This window comes from Struthio camelus, chromosome 30 (assembly GCF_040807025.1).
Source record: "Struthio camelus isolate bStrCam1 chromosome 30, bStrCam1.hap1, whole genome shotgun sequence".
In the NCBI taxonomy this organism is placed as follows: Eukaryota; Metazoa; Chordata; class Aves; order Struthioniformes; family Struthionidae; genus Struthio; species Struthio camelus.
In genome coordinates, this window is record NC_090971.1 from 4,661,445 (window position 1) to 4,676,619 (window position 15,175).

The window sequence follows — 15,175 nt, forward strand, 5'->3', positions numbered from 1 at the left end:
TCCTTCCAGAACAGAAGGGGCCCTGAATGGGGAGGTGCAACCGAGGAGAAATAAGGGATGTCTTCACCAGTGGTTTTTAAAATGTTCTGTGTTTACAATGTGACAACAGGGCCAGGGCAGCTTGGCTCACACTCAGGACTCTGTCCCCTCCCTCCTCGTTCTTCCTCTGCTGAAAAGCAGACACGGCAATTTCCAATCCGAGCTGCCCAGCCCCATGTCACAGATGCATACAATAAAAGCACAATGTCAGGTTTTACTGTGGGACATTAATTCCTCCTTGTGGACGTCAGTGACCAGCACTAGCGCTGAATAGAGAACACGGAAGAGGCACCGTTCCTGTGAATCCGGAAAGGCGTGTGTGTGTGTGTGCGTGTGTGTGCGTGCGTGCACGGGTGTGGGGCACTTACACTGAGGGCCAGTGGGAGCAGACTACAGGTTACCATACGGACAGCCCCAGCTCCCTGGGGGAGTTACCGACTCTACGGAGGGAGAAGCAGCCTCCCATCTCGCTGATGAGTTACAGAGGAAAGCTGCAAGCATGGCACTGACTAGCCTACAGGTCAGAGCTGAGATTAAGGATGATCCTGGTGGTGCTCTTGTGCAGCACTATGCGGCGAGAATCTGGCAGCAGCAGGAACCAATACACTGTTCCAGCAACGCTGTGGCATTTGCCAGAAGCCTCCTGGCTCCCTCTGATGATTCACCCCTTGTAGAGGCTGCTGGGAGCGACAGACTCTTCAAGGCTTATTCTCTGCTTCATCCTCTCTGGAGAGATTTCCTCACCAGACAGGTTGGGACAGGCTTGGTGCCTGCCAGCGAGCCCTGCTCTTCCTGGTGTCCGCTGGGTACTACGAGACTCAGGAAGCCTGCCAGGACCTGGCTGCACAGCAACCTCGACTTTTCGCAGTCAGGAGGCCCCAGCTCAGACCCCACGTGCAGCGCGCCACGAGCCAACCCTGGTACGCCACAGACAGCACCCAGCCTGCTGGCACGAGCACAGAGGTGGAGGCAGAGAGGGGTCAGCTTCCTCCTGCTGCCTATGGCAGAACTCACCTGCAATCTGCTTCATGAACGTCATGCAGACACCATCCGCTCCCAGCACCCCGCTCTTCACCAGCTCCCGCAGCAACCACACCAGCTGGACACACAGAGAGATCAGTGCAGCTTTTGTCGCAGACCCTCCCACAACACCTCTCCCATTGCAAGTTAGACTTCCAGCAATATCGCGGCTGCCTCTGAAGGCAGCACTGCCACCTTCCCCCGCCGGGGTTTTCTTTCCAGATGTGTCACCTCGGCATGGGAGCAAAGGAGCTCTGAGGGTACTGACTGCCCCTCAAGCCTTTCATGCTCAACCCTCGAGCAGGCCAATGCCCTCTGCTCACCTGCTGCTAGGTTAGCATGTAAGGGGTGAGTCTGAGGACAAAACTCTCTCCTCACCTGGGTCCGACAGGTGTCCTGCAGCTTCAAGTATTTCTCCATGAGAATCTGGTTGATCTTGTTGAGAACAATGTTCATGCCATCTCGGCTCACCAGTGCCAAGTCCCGGTAGCACTGCAGCAGAGAACATGAGCAGGAGATAGTTAGAGATGGCCCATCAGGAGCAAAAGGACCATAATGGAAAACTTGCAACGGCTTTCCAAATGTGACTAGATAACGCCAAATAAACTAATTTCAGAAAAAGAACATAAAAGACCGGCAGACTCCATGCGGTGACCTGAACCAGCATCCTGGGGCCAGGCAAAGTTGGGGGGAAGGGCAGGCACTCTCAGATTTGGAGAGCTAGCTATCCTCTAGGGCATTATAAATGACAATTGGATTCACTGTATTTAGCCCCAGAAACCAAAGGTTTCTTCCTCCAGAACAGATACCTTTGGGTGGCTGCAAAACAATCTTCCCTGCCCCCTCCTCCCAGCCTTCCCTGAACTCTGCCACAGTTCTGGAGAGACCAGTACTAGACAGAAAAGAGAGACAGTGGTCCTACAACCCTGTGGCAGGGGAGGGAGAAGGCAAGTATCAGTTAATGAACAGTCACATCCAGATTGCTTAAGCCTCCTGCTGCTGCCCATTCCCATTTCTCTGGGACCAGCGACAACTGGAACCTCACTGAAGACACCCACAATGTTACTGAATGGAAGCACAATACGATGCTGGTTAAATATTGCTGCATGGGAGCTCCATGGAGATGCAGGAGTGAAGGCAGATTGTTCCCATGCTGCCTGCTCCTTCTCATGCCTGTTAGCATGAGACTTCTGAGGTGAACTGGAGCAGAATTCAGAGGCCTTCAAAACCAGGCTACTGCATCGACTGGTTTCAGGTTAGAAATTCAGACATCCTGCGCGCGGTCCAAATCAGCAGAGCTGATGGGGCTCTGCAGCAGGAAGAGGGAACTGCAGGCATTGCATCTTAGGAAAAGGAAGGACTTTCTCTACTTCTGTCTGCCAGGAAAAACGCTGGCCAGAGAGCAAAGGTGCTGACTCTCCCTTCCCCTCTGGTCATGGCAGCAGGGGGTGGGGGGTGATTAGGAAGTAATTTGTTAAGTGGTTCTGCATGAATGTTAATTCCTGCCGTTAAATGTCATGATAGTCCAGAGAGCAGGGGTCTGGTCTCTGCATCCTCCTTTGGAGAGTTAACGAGGCCTCAAAAGATCTCTTTGATTAGACTCGCTGTGCTCAGGCTCTCTTCCCTCCCCTTTTCATGTAGCATTGGGTTTAAAAAAAAAAAAAAAAGCAGAAACCAACAGGTGTAGAGTTTTGTGGGTCTCTTACTGCTTACAAAATGTTAAATGAGCACCCACAAAGCAGAGCCAGACCCCAAGCCTCCACACAGACTGTTACGTAGCCTGGCATGCGAGCCTCTAATGAGAGCTGAGCACATGCAACACCTCCCTCCACTGCACCAGCACACATGTATCACCATGATGGGAAGGCACATGAGACCAGCTGGTCCAGGACACAGGACACCAGGGAGCATCCTGGTTGCTAATTCCCATGGTGGTCTGCCCAGACTCAGATGCAGCTTTACTTCATCTTTTGGAAAACGCTGGTGTCATCAGGTCCCTAATCTGCTTGGGTCATACCTCCTCCTGCGCTTGATTACAGAGTCAGGACTACCATCCATTGCCCTGGCATTTCCCCTCAGAGCTAGGTGCACCCTGAGGAGCAGCAACAAGATGAACATGCTTCATCTGAGTGACTTTTCTTGGTGGTCAGTAGCTTCTTCTGCATTCAAAGAATTCATGCTTTTCTGGGTGGAACATCTGTGGTTTGGGTTTTTTTTTTTTGTTTGTGGTTTGGTTTTCTCCCTCACACATGCAAGGTGTGCCATGTCCACATCTGCATCTAAAGCCACAAAGAGATTCTGTGACATGGCCCTGAGAGCCTGGGTTAGCTCCCAACCGGCTGTGCCAATTCTGACTGTTACTAGCCAAATCCTCAGGAGAAGGGGTGGAACAAACAGCTAGAAGAGACACTGAGGGATTTAGCTTTTGGTTCACTTTTGGGAAGCTTTTGGTAGGAGGAAGGACACCCTAATCCTATTACCTAAGAGAAGTTTGGCAGCTCTTCACCCTGCTTACTGCACGCTTCCTCAAATCCAAGAAACAAACACTGCAGAAAGCCAGAACTCAAACCACACGTCAGACGCTGCCGATGCTTGGCCCAAAGCACAGCTGGGCAGAAGAGAACAAACCCCATTTTGTCAGTGTCACTGAAGTATCATGTGTCACTAACTAGTTGCCCAGACGGGTCAAACTGGACCCCTACCTAACCCCCTCCGGCACAAGGAGGGTAGCGATAATTCCAAGAAAGAAAGGTGCTCTGAGAAAATCTCCAGGGCTCCAGTGGTGAGGGGGTGGGGAGAGAACCTGAATTTCTTGATTATTGCCAAGGCTGCAAACAATCCATCGTCTCCTCCCTGCTCTTGGCAGATTGGAGCCACCACTCACACAGGCCGTTTAATTAACAGGAAGGAACAAATGATAAATGTTCGCTTTAAATGAGGGAAGAGGAGGGGAAAAAAAAAAGAAAAAAAAAAAACAGCGATCAAGTGGAGGAGCAAGGCCCCCTCCCGCCAGCACCAGGGCAGAAGAGGCACACGCTAGAAGCCGTTGCGCTCATCTGCGGGGAGGGCTCCATGCACTCTGATCCCAGAGCAGAGTGTTAATTAAAGTGAGAGGTGCTGGGCGGAGGAGGGAGATCTGACAGATCAGTTGCTGTCACTTTGATATTTGAACACGGTCAAGTGTCCCTCCTCACAGCTGGACAAGTTTAGGCCAGCTAATTTCTCCTGGCTGGAGAGTCAAGGCAACAAAAGGGGAGGAGGAGACCAGCATCCTCCATCTGCAAGGGGAGGGCTGCGCTAGGATTTCTTTCATCAGCCAGCAAGGTGCTAGGGGCAGCTCAAAGCCCCTCTCCTAAAGTGGGGAAAGGGAAGGAGCTGCGTTTTAAACAAGCCCTCCTGGAGGAAAAGGAAACCGAGTGCCTCCACCTCCCACCTGAGTACTTGTCTCAGCCATGCGGCTGGGGGACAGCAAGGCCACGGTGCGAGAGGTGCTGGCTCAGCATGTGGAGCACAGACATCCACCGAAGAAAGACAAGATGACCAAGCAGATGGCTTGAGATGCCTCTGCTGGCATGCTGGGGGACCCGAGCACAGGCTGCACACCCCCACTCAGCTCCTAAGGCAACAAGCACAAGAGTACTCTCAAAGGCAAACCCAGCCAGCTGCAATATCCAGCTCTTTGCAAAATGACAGGCTCAAGGAGGAGAGCAAAGCCCTTGTGGGTATGCTCAATTCAGAGCGTGCTGCTGGCACACACCACCACGGTCTGCTTGCAGACCGACCTCAGAGTCGGACGTTCCCTGACGTGACGCTGCTGTGCTGATGGCCAGCCAGGCAGAGGTTGTGCATCTTCACCGGTGACCAGAGGTGGGAACCCCTACTGCTGACCACTCTAGGGCTGCGGATTACTCGCTGGTGGATGAACAGAGCTCTGTCCTTTGTGTGATGTTTTCAAGGCTCTCTGAAGCGTTTCACAAGGTCCCTTATCAGTCGGTCAAGTGTTAACCCTCTCCACAGGCAGGGAAGCAAAGGGAAGGAGTAACTCACCCCTAAAGTCTGGCAGAAAATCACTGACTGGCTTCCTGTCCCTGATGTCTGGATACAGGGCAGGTGGCAACAACAGATGACATCAGAGGCCAGCAGACAGGCAGATCCAATTACTCCCTAAGAAAAGTAACGTGCTCCTAAGAGCAGATCTGACAAGAGCAGGAAGACCAGCCATGTCTAATTAACATGGCCATGAGCAGCAAGCATGCCCTCAGCCTGCCATCTCTGAGAGATAGCGTCAGTGCTTGTCAGCAGCTCAGCCTCAGGGGAGCCAGACCATTTGCCCCCTCGGTCCACTTGCCAGAGGATGTTACAGAAGGGAGAATGTGTTGGGCAGGTTTAGCTTGGCCCCTCGCAGTAGGATGGCCAGAGAGCGCTGTGCAGATTGAAGGCTGGAGCCTGCTGGGACCTCTCAACCTCGGCTTCCGTGGCAAGGAGGCCTCTGTCCTGTGAGTCTTTTGCTACCTGTGCACAGTTAATGGGGTTTGAATATTCCTCACTGCGTCCCAGCTGTGGTCCACCACATCCTAGAGGAGAGAAGAGCCTTTCATTCCACATGGAGCAATTTAACCCTTTAGACAGACCATCCTGTAGGGTGCTGCTATACGGCAATAAGAAATATTCTTTGACTTCTTCACTGTGCTGCAGTCTCTTGGAAATAAAGAGGTGTTCATCAGTGCTCTAAGCCACATCCAGATTCAACCTGCCTGGGTTTCCTAGAGCAACGCTAAAGGGCACTTAGCGCACAAAGCAGTATCAGGCCAGAGTCTGACGACAGCAGGGCTGGGGACTCTGAACAGGGTTTGGGAAGGCCTTGAGCCAACAGAGAGACAGAACAAAACACAGCCACGCAGCTGAAGAGAAAACTGACTTGCACCAGCACAGTAAACAGTCAGGTGTAAAGACCTACAGGAGAAGTGTGTTCTGTTTTTAAGATGAGATTTCTGGGGAACAGAACTGTAACTTCATTGACAAGGACCGTCCCATCTAGCAATGCCAAGACAGCTATGAGTTCTGGGAGTTAATGCGGATCTATTGCTTTGGTGGAGAGAGCTCTGCCCTCATAGCAGTGATTAAATCAAGAGAGAATATTGCATGAGTCACCTTCAGCCCAACGCAGCGCCAGGATTTACAGCACATCCCTAATAGCATGCCACTCAGCCACACTCGCAGCCCACCCTGGCTGCCAGTTCCCGCTTCAAGAGAGTCCACTTCAATCCTTTTAAATTCTACCCAATGCTTGTCTACTGAAATGCATCCAAACAAGGACCACCCCTCCCTTATCACTCTCCATGCATAGTCCTTCCAAGAGTGCTTTTGTTTTCCCTTTTAGCTGCCACAAATGGGCCTGGTTTCTAAAACAAAACATTTTCAATTCCCTTCCCAAGCTCCACATTGTTTGTAGCACCAGTGCCAAACCCATATCCAAGATTTTTAGAATACAAAACATTCATCTTCACGTAGGTGAATAACTATTGTTTTAAAATCACAGTTTACAGCATCATTAAAAAGAGATATTTAAAAATTAGATCCAGCCTGCAAAGTTAATAGAGGTGAACTGCAAAATGCAATTTTGTTTAGGAATTGGATATGTTTCTTCTCTAGGGTCTAAATGATTATTTCTGTAGGCATGTACATCTGGCCCTCAGCATGCAAGTCCATTCTGGGCCTCCAAAGACCAAGGCAGAAACTGGGAAATGCCTTACAGTTTCTTTAGGAATCAGCATTTACCTCCCCTAATGAAAAACAACTAATTTTAGGGCTGTGAAAGAATCCAGCCAAGTTCCACTCTCTGGTGGTAGTATCTGCGTTCCCTTGAGCAGCAGCTGCTGCAGTGCCTGTGCCACGTGGACATAACCAAAACAGAAATGGTACAAGCAAAGTCATCGTCCTGCTACAATAAACATTGCTTAGAGCACTGCGGATTCCAGCCAGGCAGCTTTCAATGCCTGCATGAGACTGAAAAGCTTCTTCATTTAGAAGCATCTCTCCAAATCCCAGGGTTTCCTGGAGAGCAAAATGTCTTGCGAAACAAACCTTCAGCACTCACTGACAGGAGCACGTGCGCCTTACCTTCTGTGCCTGGGCAGGTTCAGTCAAGACCAGAGTGAAAAGACCCAGGCAAATCTCTTCATGTTGGGGGGTTCCTTTACATATCTGAGCAAGAGAAAGCAAGTACCACCCATGAGCACATGAGATATGATGTTAGAGGAAGGTCAATAAAACATCTAGAGAGGGAAACCCTCCTTGAGTCTACAAAACGGATGGTTAATGGAGCTAATGGCAACCCAAGGGGAACTCACAACAGCATCACAAGCAGATACAGAAAATGTAGAGGGTCTCCCTAACACTTTTATCCTTTTGCAAAATCCATGTTGCTGCAAACCTCTCACAGGGATTGGTTGGCAAATACTTTGTATTTAAAAGACACAATTTGAGAAATGCCAATCTTCCAATGTGACAGAGAGCATTCTAGGGATTCCAGTTGCGTGACTTCAGGATACTTAGTTACTCGTGAGCATCAAAACTCCAAACAAGTCGATCAAGAACACCAGCAGAACCTCTGAGCCCACTCCTCCTGCTGTGGGGCCTGCCCAGGCCCTGCGCTATACCCAGCGCACGTTAGGATTGTTATAGATTTTTCTACAAGCTGTTCATCCAGTGGGAAAGGATTTCACAAGCTTCAGAGCCTTGAAATCCAGCCTGCGTTGCCTTCCTTTCCCATTAAGGGAAAGGCAACTTGTACCACTGATTCCAACGGCCCAAGGTGTTCTGGGGAGTAAAAATGCAACATGCCTGAGAGCCCATTAAGATGTCACCCGATAGCTTTCCTTATACGGTAACGTCAGCAGCTTGCTGGCAAGTATTTTAAGACTTTGCAGAGTTAGAAATAAATGCTGCATCCCTCAACAGAAAGAGTGAACCTGCCCTTTCCAGTGGTCTGGAGCCTGGCTGTTTGGAGGCCAAGAAAAAGTTAAGCTGAGCAGTGCAAGAGTACAAAAACATATGAGAAATGCACATACGTTCTGAAAACATCAGAAGCACGTGCACAGTGACAAAGATTCATGTGTACGTGCACGCACATGTGCGTGCACTGCCCCCCCTTCACAAAGTACTCACGCAATGGGAAAGAGACACATTCAGCTGGATTTCAGCAAGAAACTGCACTGCAGGTTGGTTTCCAAATACGTTACTATACAAGGATTAAAGCTGTGGTGGTGTTTTGTCTTTTAATGGTAATAGCTCTGGGAATCCTTGGCAGGTTCAGAACAGTGAGAACACAGCAGGCTCCATTCCCCAGCCTCTTAATACCTGCCTGTTCTTTGTGCCTTGTTAATAGCTTACGTGCCTGCTGTCTCAGAGAGAGATCTGTGCAGGTACAGGATGCCATGAATTACTTCGTCCAGTCAAGATTTCTCGTTTCTCAAGGAGAAGACACTTACATGAGCATTCAGGGCATCATTAGCTTCCCTTTCCGACAGCCCGTTGGTCAGCGAAGTCACGATGCCCACGCATCTTTCTAGTCTCTGAAACGGACAAAAACCAAGATCACAAATTTGAAGCACATCCTCTCAGACACAAAACACAGCACAGGATTCTTTGAGCCAGAGATCCAATTTGGGAGCTTAGTTTTCCAGATGTACTGGATACCTGCTGTGGAAGAACAAAGCTCCTTTGGAGCCTTGCCTGTTTGAGCAATAGCTAATAACCCTGAAATAACTCAGCAGTTCTGAAAATCTTGCCCCAATTTATTCTTGCTGACAAAGAAAGAGTGATAGAAGAGCCCTAAACTGGTTAGCAAAGAAGTTACAAGGAAGGCAGTAACAACATCCCACACAAACACCTAAACAGACAGGAAAAAGCCAGTGATGCAAGAGGCATTCTCAGCTCGTGTCAAACCCCCAGAAACCTCCTGCCAGCTGGAGAAGCTGCTCCCTCATAAACGTTTGTTTATTCACAGGTTTGGGTTTTAAATGCTCTGCTGACACTGCTTGAAGAGCCAAAAAATAAGTACGGTATTATTCTGTGATACTAATATTGATGTCACTTAGATACGAGGCCAAGACGCATTTGTACAGAGGCTGATTTGAAACAGGGTTGTCAGTCCTCATTTTGAGAGGAGAGCTGCACTCCAAGCTGATGAGCTCTCCCTGAGCAGGAGCCACAGAATTGTGTCCTTCCCCCATGACAGGCAAGCTAGATAGAGCTTGCTGTGATTCAGCAGCTCCGAGGTTCTCCGCAAGACCCATCGCTTCCATTCATGTGGGAACGTGGGGTAGCAGCCTGGAAGCCTTTTGTCCTGGTTACTTAACATCTAAGCAACTTCTGGCTGAGAATAAACAGCAGGAGCAGATGTTTTCATGCAAGTAGCCCTAGTAATGAAATAACGAAAGAGCCATGAAGTCAAAACTCACACATGGTAAAACATAATCTGAACAAACAAAACCTTCACAACTTTGAATATCAGAATTTGACTAATTAATCCCCCAGGACGCACGTGTCTGAAGGGTCATGTTAGCGCTCCTAGTCCCCAGGGTACAAGTATAAGTTCTTCTAGCAGCAAAGCCCTGTCCTGCCACAGTGGCACACTGCCTGTTTCTGGAGGCTTTTCTACAGTAGGACACTCAGTTTTGACATGCAAATTGTGATCATACTGTCAGTCAACCAGTCACAACATCCAGCTGCTTGCAGAAGTCTTCCACCAGGAATTTCAAGGCCCCATTGCAGGGATCACTTCTGTCATTTAGCTAAGTTACAAGAGCATGGGAGTGAAAAACTGGGGAAGCAAATGGCCAAAGCCTCCCTTCAGCTTGAGAGAAACCAGAGATTTTTTTTTTTAATTAGATTTTTGCAAATTCATTCTCCAATAAGATCCACTGGCATCTTTGACTGTTTCAGCGGTGAACACCAGATCTTCACCCAGACACAATATGTTGTTGTACCTGACTAGTATTTCTGACTAGCCCAACACAGGAGCAGTAGGCCCTCTCCTACATCCTACAGCACATGCTGAGCCCCTCATTAATGACTCCCACGAGGTTCTCTGTATGGGAGGAAGATGGGTCCAGCTCCCACAAGCGCTGGTTGGGAGAACATGGGGGAGACAGGAGGGGTTAGCTGCCCATTCTGTATAAAAGCTGTGGTCTGAGCCTGTGCCGACAGAAACACGCACTCCAGGATCATGCTGAGCAAGGCAGGTTTAGCTCAGGCGAGGGCGTATTACCCGTCACCTACCTCTCATATAAGGAACGGGCAGCCACACTCAGAAACGGCTACTTCTGTACGAGGGCAGGGCACCAGCGTTACCTCGTGACTAACGCTGGTGCTGGGGGAGCATGAGCAGGAGTGGAGTGACTCTGAGCCATTAAGCGCCGCAAGTACCTGGGAATGCCGCATCCTGTCCTACCTTCCCGTGTGATCTTATGGACAGTGACGGAAGCACAGTATGGATACACAGGCTTATCACGGGCTCTTGAAGCAGCGATGACACCTGAGAGCCTGCAAACAGGCGAAAAGCAGGGCTCCCAGTCTGTCAGTGCAAGAGCAACTGGACTGCAAAACTGACACTGCAGGGCTCCTTTAATTCTTGGGTCTTATTCTCACACTACAACTTACATAGCCAGACGTTGGTCTAAATTTAACTCTTCCATAAACAGGTACATTGCCTTGCAAGGGAGATGGGCCCTGTCGGCTGTTCAGTCCTTCTTTGCCTGTGCCACAAACGCCACCCAAGAGCTGCAGACCTGGCTGGAACATTTCTGCCTCTGCAATGACTGGAGGGTCACCCGCTGCCCGTAAAACGAGGCTGAGATTCCGTCTCACTTTTCTGGAGCTTCCTTGGTGCCTACAGTTAATGGAGGAGTGACCCGTTTGCATCAGGGAAAAGCATCAAATGTAGTCTGAGACAGGCAATACGCAGGTTACTAGAAGGTTATTTCTACAGAGTCACTTCTTGATTAAAATGCAAACACATCATGCTGATTATGGAACTGATTAGTGACTCCTTTACATATCAAAGGGGCTGAGGCGAAGAAGCTATTGAGAAAGGGGTCAGCAGTTCTCCACTCCAGGCAATATGAAAGAAGATGTACTGGTCAGTAATGCAGAGATAATGCCTTTGTAGAATCGGCTTTGTTCAAGATAGAGCAATAGCATTATTAAAGAGCAACGGGGCAAAATCCATGAAAATCACAAATCTAAGGCAGATGAATTATTTGAAAGGGAGGACAAGACCCAGCAACTGAAAAACAGAGTTAGAAAAGTTCCAGTGAGAAATAAGACAACTTGTTGGCAGACAATGCAGCCAATTAACCACCAGAAGAGCTTTGCAAGGAAGTTCATCATCACTTGCCCTGAGACCTACTAGATCAGTTTTTGGTATTCCCTTCTTGGGATAAACGGGAGAGGCACAGACTCACTACTGCAAGGTATGCAATTTATTCGAAAACAGTATGTCTACTTCAGAGCAAACAGTTCACATTCCAGTAACAAGCTCCGTTGCCTCTATCTAAGCCCACAGCAGACCCAGATGACACTTGTTTTTCTTTTAGCTTAACACCTGGTATGAGATATGTTTTGATGAGATCCAGTCCTTCCAGTCCCATCTTTCTCCCCCAAAACAGACGTGTTCAGCCTATTGTTACAAGCAACTCGAACCACTGCTCGAGGAAAAGACCAGAGGAGTTTTTTCTGAGCGTGGCAGCCTGGTTACTTCAGTAACTTAATGCACAATGAACACATGCAGTTTTTCCTGTGTACAGGCTATTTCCTGTTTGTGAGTCTTACACAAACAAGTGAGCAAGGAACCTGAAACCAGGTTCCAGTAAATCCACCAGCGCATACAACACTCAGGAGTATAATTAATACCTGAAACTACTTTAAACTACTTTCTTCAACCTGACCGGACTTTTTGCTGATGGTATTGCTTTCCAATATTTTAGCCATTTAAGAAAGGGGCAGGGAAGGAACGCCTACTAAATAACAGAAATTAGTTTCTCCCTGAAAGTTTTCTCACACTGATACTTGAGTTTATGACCTTGGCCAGACAAGTCATTTCACCAGCCCATCGCTCCATCTTTCTTGCCGAGTCACGGCAACTCCTTCCTAGACCTGTCAGATTTCGTAGCTGAACAGATCTGCTGTCCTCAGAGGAAAACCCCACAGAACGCTACTTGTTAGCGCTACGCATATCCCAGAAGATCCACTTCGGAAGTCCTAGGCCAGCGTTCGAGCCCAGGCGAAGCTCTCGGCTGTGCCAGGCGCACGGAGTTACGCGGGGCCGAAGTTTGGAACGTTCTGTTCAGACCTGGACAGGACCCAAAACACACACGGGGACCGCTGAGCGCTTTGAAGGCATATAAATACACTCCAAATGGCAAAGGACAGCTTCCAGACCTTGAGACCTAGTTATTCCAGTTACCATCCTGTTTTTCTTCTATAATTGAAATCCAGCACGATTTTTTGTCTGCACCGTTTCAAAAGCTCCAAATACATCTGTTTCCATCACACAGTAAATAATCAGTTTCTCCCACAAGTCTAGGAGCTCAGGAGAGCCCAGCTGCTCCCCGTGGCACAAGGGAAGCTTGCCCTGCAACAGCTTCTTTTACAAGATCCTTGGTCACTTTATTAACTCACCCTGCGAGACAGGTGTAAATCCGTGTCACAGAACAGCCCGGGGAGACCAAGCGATGCGCCCGCACTCAGGGAGCTCCCCAGGCCCCTGCTAACTCTTTTCCACGGTTCCTCAGCACCAAGAACAGATCCCAATTGTCCTGGGGAGATCCAGCCCTCCCCACCTGCTACCGAACAAGCTCTCTTTCCTTGGCACAGGGAGAAGAGCTCATTGGGAACTAGGAGAACGCAGCTGTATGGTTTTATAACTTGGGGCCTGTGAGGCCTGAGAAATCCCGATGGTGAATACCAACGGCTAGCAGGCAAAAAAGTTTTCCAGCTACGAGAAAGATGAATGCTGTCAGCGCTTGAGCATGAGGCAAGTTCCACAGTCCTGTTCCACAGTCCTGTTTCAGGTACAGGTTGCACGCGTCCGCACCTCCGCTCTACCCAAGCGCAGGCACGACAAGGCAGGCAGAGAGACCCAGGCTGCAAGGACGAACTGGCGGCCAACGCGCACAAGAGGCAAGTCAAGATGCCGTCAGCGTCCCCCTGCACCACGGCACCAGGTCCAGGGAGCCTCACACACGCGCGCACAGACCTCGCCAGCTCTGCGAAGCGCTGGCGGCGGGCTCCCTCCCGCAGGGAGGGCCGAGGGGGGCAGCCGGCCCCGCACACCGGGGGGACGGGCCCACCCTGCCTTCCCTGCGCCCCCGAGCACGGCTGTGTCCTGCCAACCCCTGACCCCCCCCCAGAGCCTCCCCCCCCCCCGAGCCCCCTGCACCTACCTCCTCCAACTCATCCTTGGCATCCAGAAGAGTGGAGACCAGCAACTTCCCTCCTCCTCCTCCTGCTGCTCCCCCCTTCCCCTTCTGCATCTCCATGGCTGGGTGGGGGGCAGGGGGCAGGACAGCCCCGAGCCGGGGGGGCTTGGCCTGAGGGGAGCCCCCCCCTTTCGCCCTCTTTGCAGGCTTGGCAATCCCCCCTACCCAGCTCTTCCTCGCAGGAGGACTGGGGGGGGGGGGGCGGCTTTATGGGAAACCCCCCTCCTCTCACCCCTGGGGCACCCCCAGCTCCTGCCGGGGGGTGGGGGGGAAGGGGAAGAGATAGGGCCGGGGGGGGGGGGACAAGGCAGCCCCGCCTGCTCCTCAGGGGCTTCACCCCAGCGCGGGGGGGCTGCTGGAGGAGATGGGGGGTTCTGGGGGGGGGGATAAACAGCGGAAAAGGGGGGGGGCGCTGAGGGGCTGGAGGGGGAGGCCTGCCTCGGCTGGGCAGGGGGCGGAGGGGCTGCTCTTTGACTGGGGCGGGCCGCGGCCTGTGCGGGGGGGGGCTCTGGGGGCCCTACGGAGGGACCGGGCCGGGGGGCGGGGGGGGCTGTGGCGGCGGGGGGCCCGGGGCTGACAGGCCCCCCGGCGCGGGGGGGGCCGGGGGCTGCGGCGCGGGCGGGCCGGGGGGTCTCGGTGCCGGGGGGAGGGGAGCGGGCGGCTCCGCACCCCCCGCCCAGCGCCGCCGACCGGAAGTCACTGGGAGAGGGACGGCAGCGCCAGGGGGGAAGAGGAAGCGGCCCCGCGGCCGGAAGCGCCCGCCCTCCGCCGCCCCGCCGGCCAATGGGAGCCTCAGCTCGGCTTGGAGTGGCAGCTCGGCCGGGCGCCGCGGCCCCCTCTCAACGGCCGCCCGGGGGGCGGGGCATGCCGGGGCCGTGCGGCCAATAGGGAGGCGGGGGCGGGGCCTACCCGCGCGGCTGCCCCGCCCCCGCCGCGCCGCGTGCTGCCCCCGCCCCCCGGCTCTGCCCCGCCCTCGGCCCCCCCGCAGGGCCCCTCCCCCATGGGATCCCCCCCCCCCCCGGACCCCGGTGCCTTGGCCCGGTCCCCCCCCCCCCCCCCCGCGGTGTGCAGCGCTCTGCGGTGTCCCCGTCCCCGGCCTTGGAAAGCCGCTGCAGGCGTGCACCGCCCCCCCCGTATGCACCGCCCTGCAATGCCCCCCACTGTGCACCGCCCTGCAATGGCCCCCCCCCGTATGCACCGCCCTGCAATGCCCCCCACTGTGCACTGCCCTGCAATGGCCCCCCCCCCGTATGCACCGCCCTGCAATGTCCCCCACTGTGCACCGCCCTGCAATGTCCCCCCATATGCACCGTCCTGCAATGTCCCCCCAGTATGTCCTGCCCTGCAATGTCCCCCCCCGTATGCACCACCCTGCAATGTCCCCCTACTGTGCACCGCCCTGCAATGTCCCCCTGTATGCACCGTCCTGCAATGTCCCCCCACTGTGCACCGTCCTGCAATGTCCCCCCAGTATGCACCGCTGTGCAATGTCCCCCCAATATGCACCACCCTGCAATGTCCCCCCCCAGCATGTCCTGCCCTGCAATGTCCCCCCACTGTGCACCGTCCTGCAATGTCCCCCAGTATGTCCTGCCTTGCAGTGCCCCCCAGTATGTCCTGCCCTGCAATGTCCC

General features: G+C 52.5%; 1 protein-coding gene across 1 annotated transcript in view; it reads right to left on the minus strand.

The window, feature by feature from the left end:
- INTS3 (integrator complex subunit 3) overlaps nt 1–14,027 on the minus strand; it is a 48,678-nt gene extending 34,651 nt beyond the window's left edge. Inside the window, exons 1-5 of the mRNA XM_068922133.1 lie at nt 13,506–14,027; nt 8,550–8,633; nt 7,180–7,263; nt 1,438–1,551; nt 1,054–1,138 (exon numbers count right to left, since the gene is read on the minus strand). Of these exons, the coding sequence (XP_068778234.1) occupies nt 1,054–1,138; nt 1,438–1,551; nt 7,180–7,263; nt 8,550–8,633; nt 13,506–13,601 (463 nt within the window). The 5' untranslated portion in view covers nt 13,602–14,027. The remainder of the gene's footprint in view (nt 1–1,053; nt 1,139–1,437; nt 1,552–7,179; nt 7,264–8,549; nt 8,634–13,505) is intronic.
- Nucleotides 14,028–15,175: the final 1,148 nt, after the last annotated feature.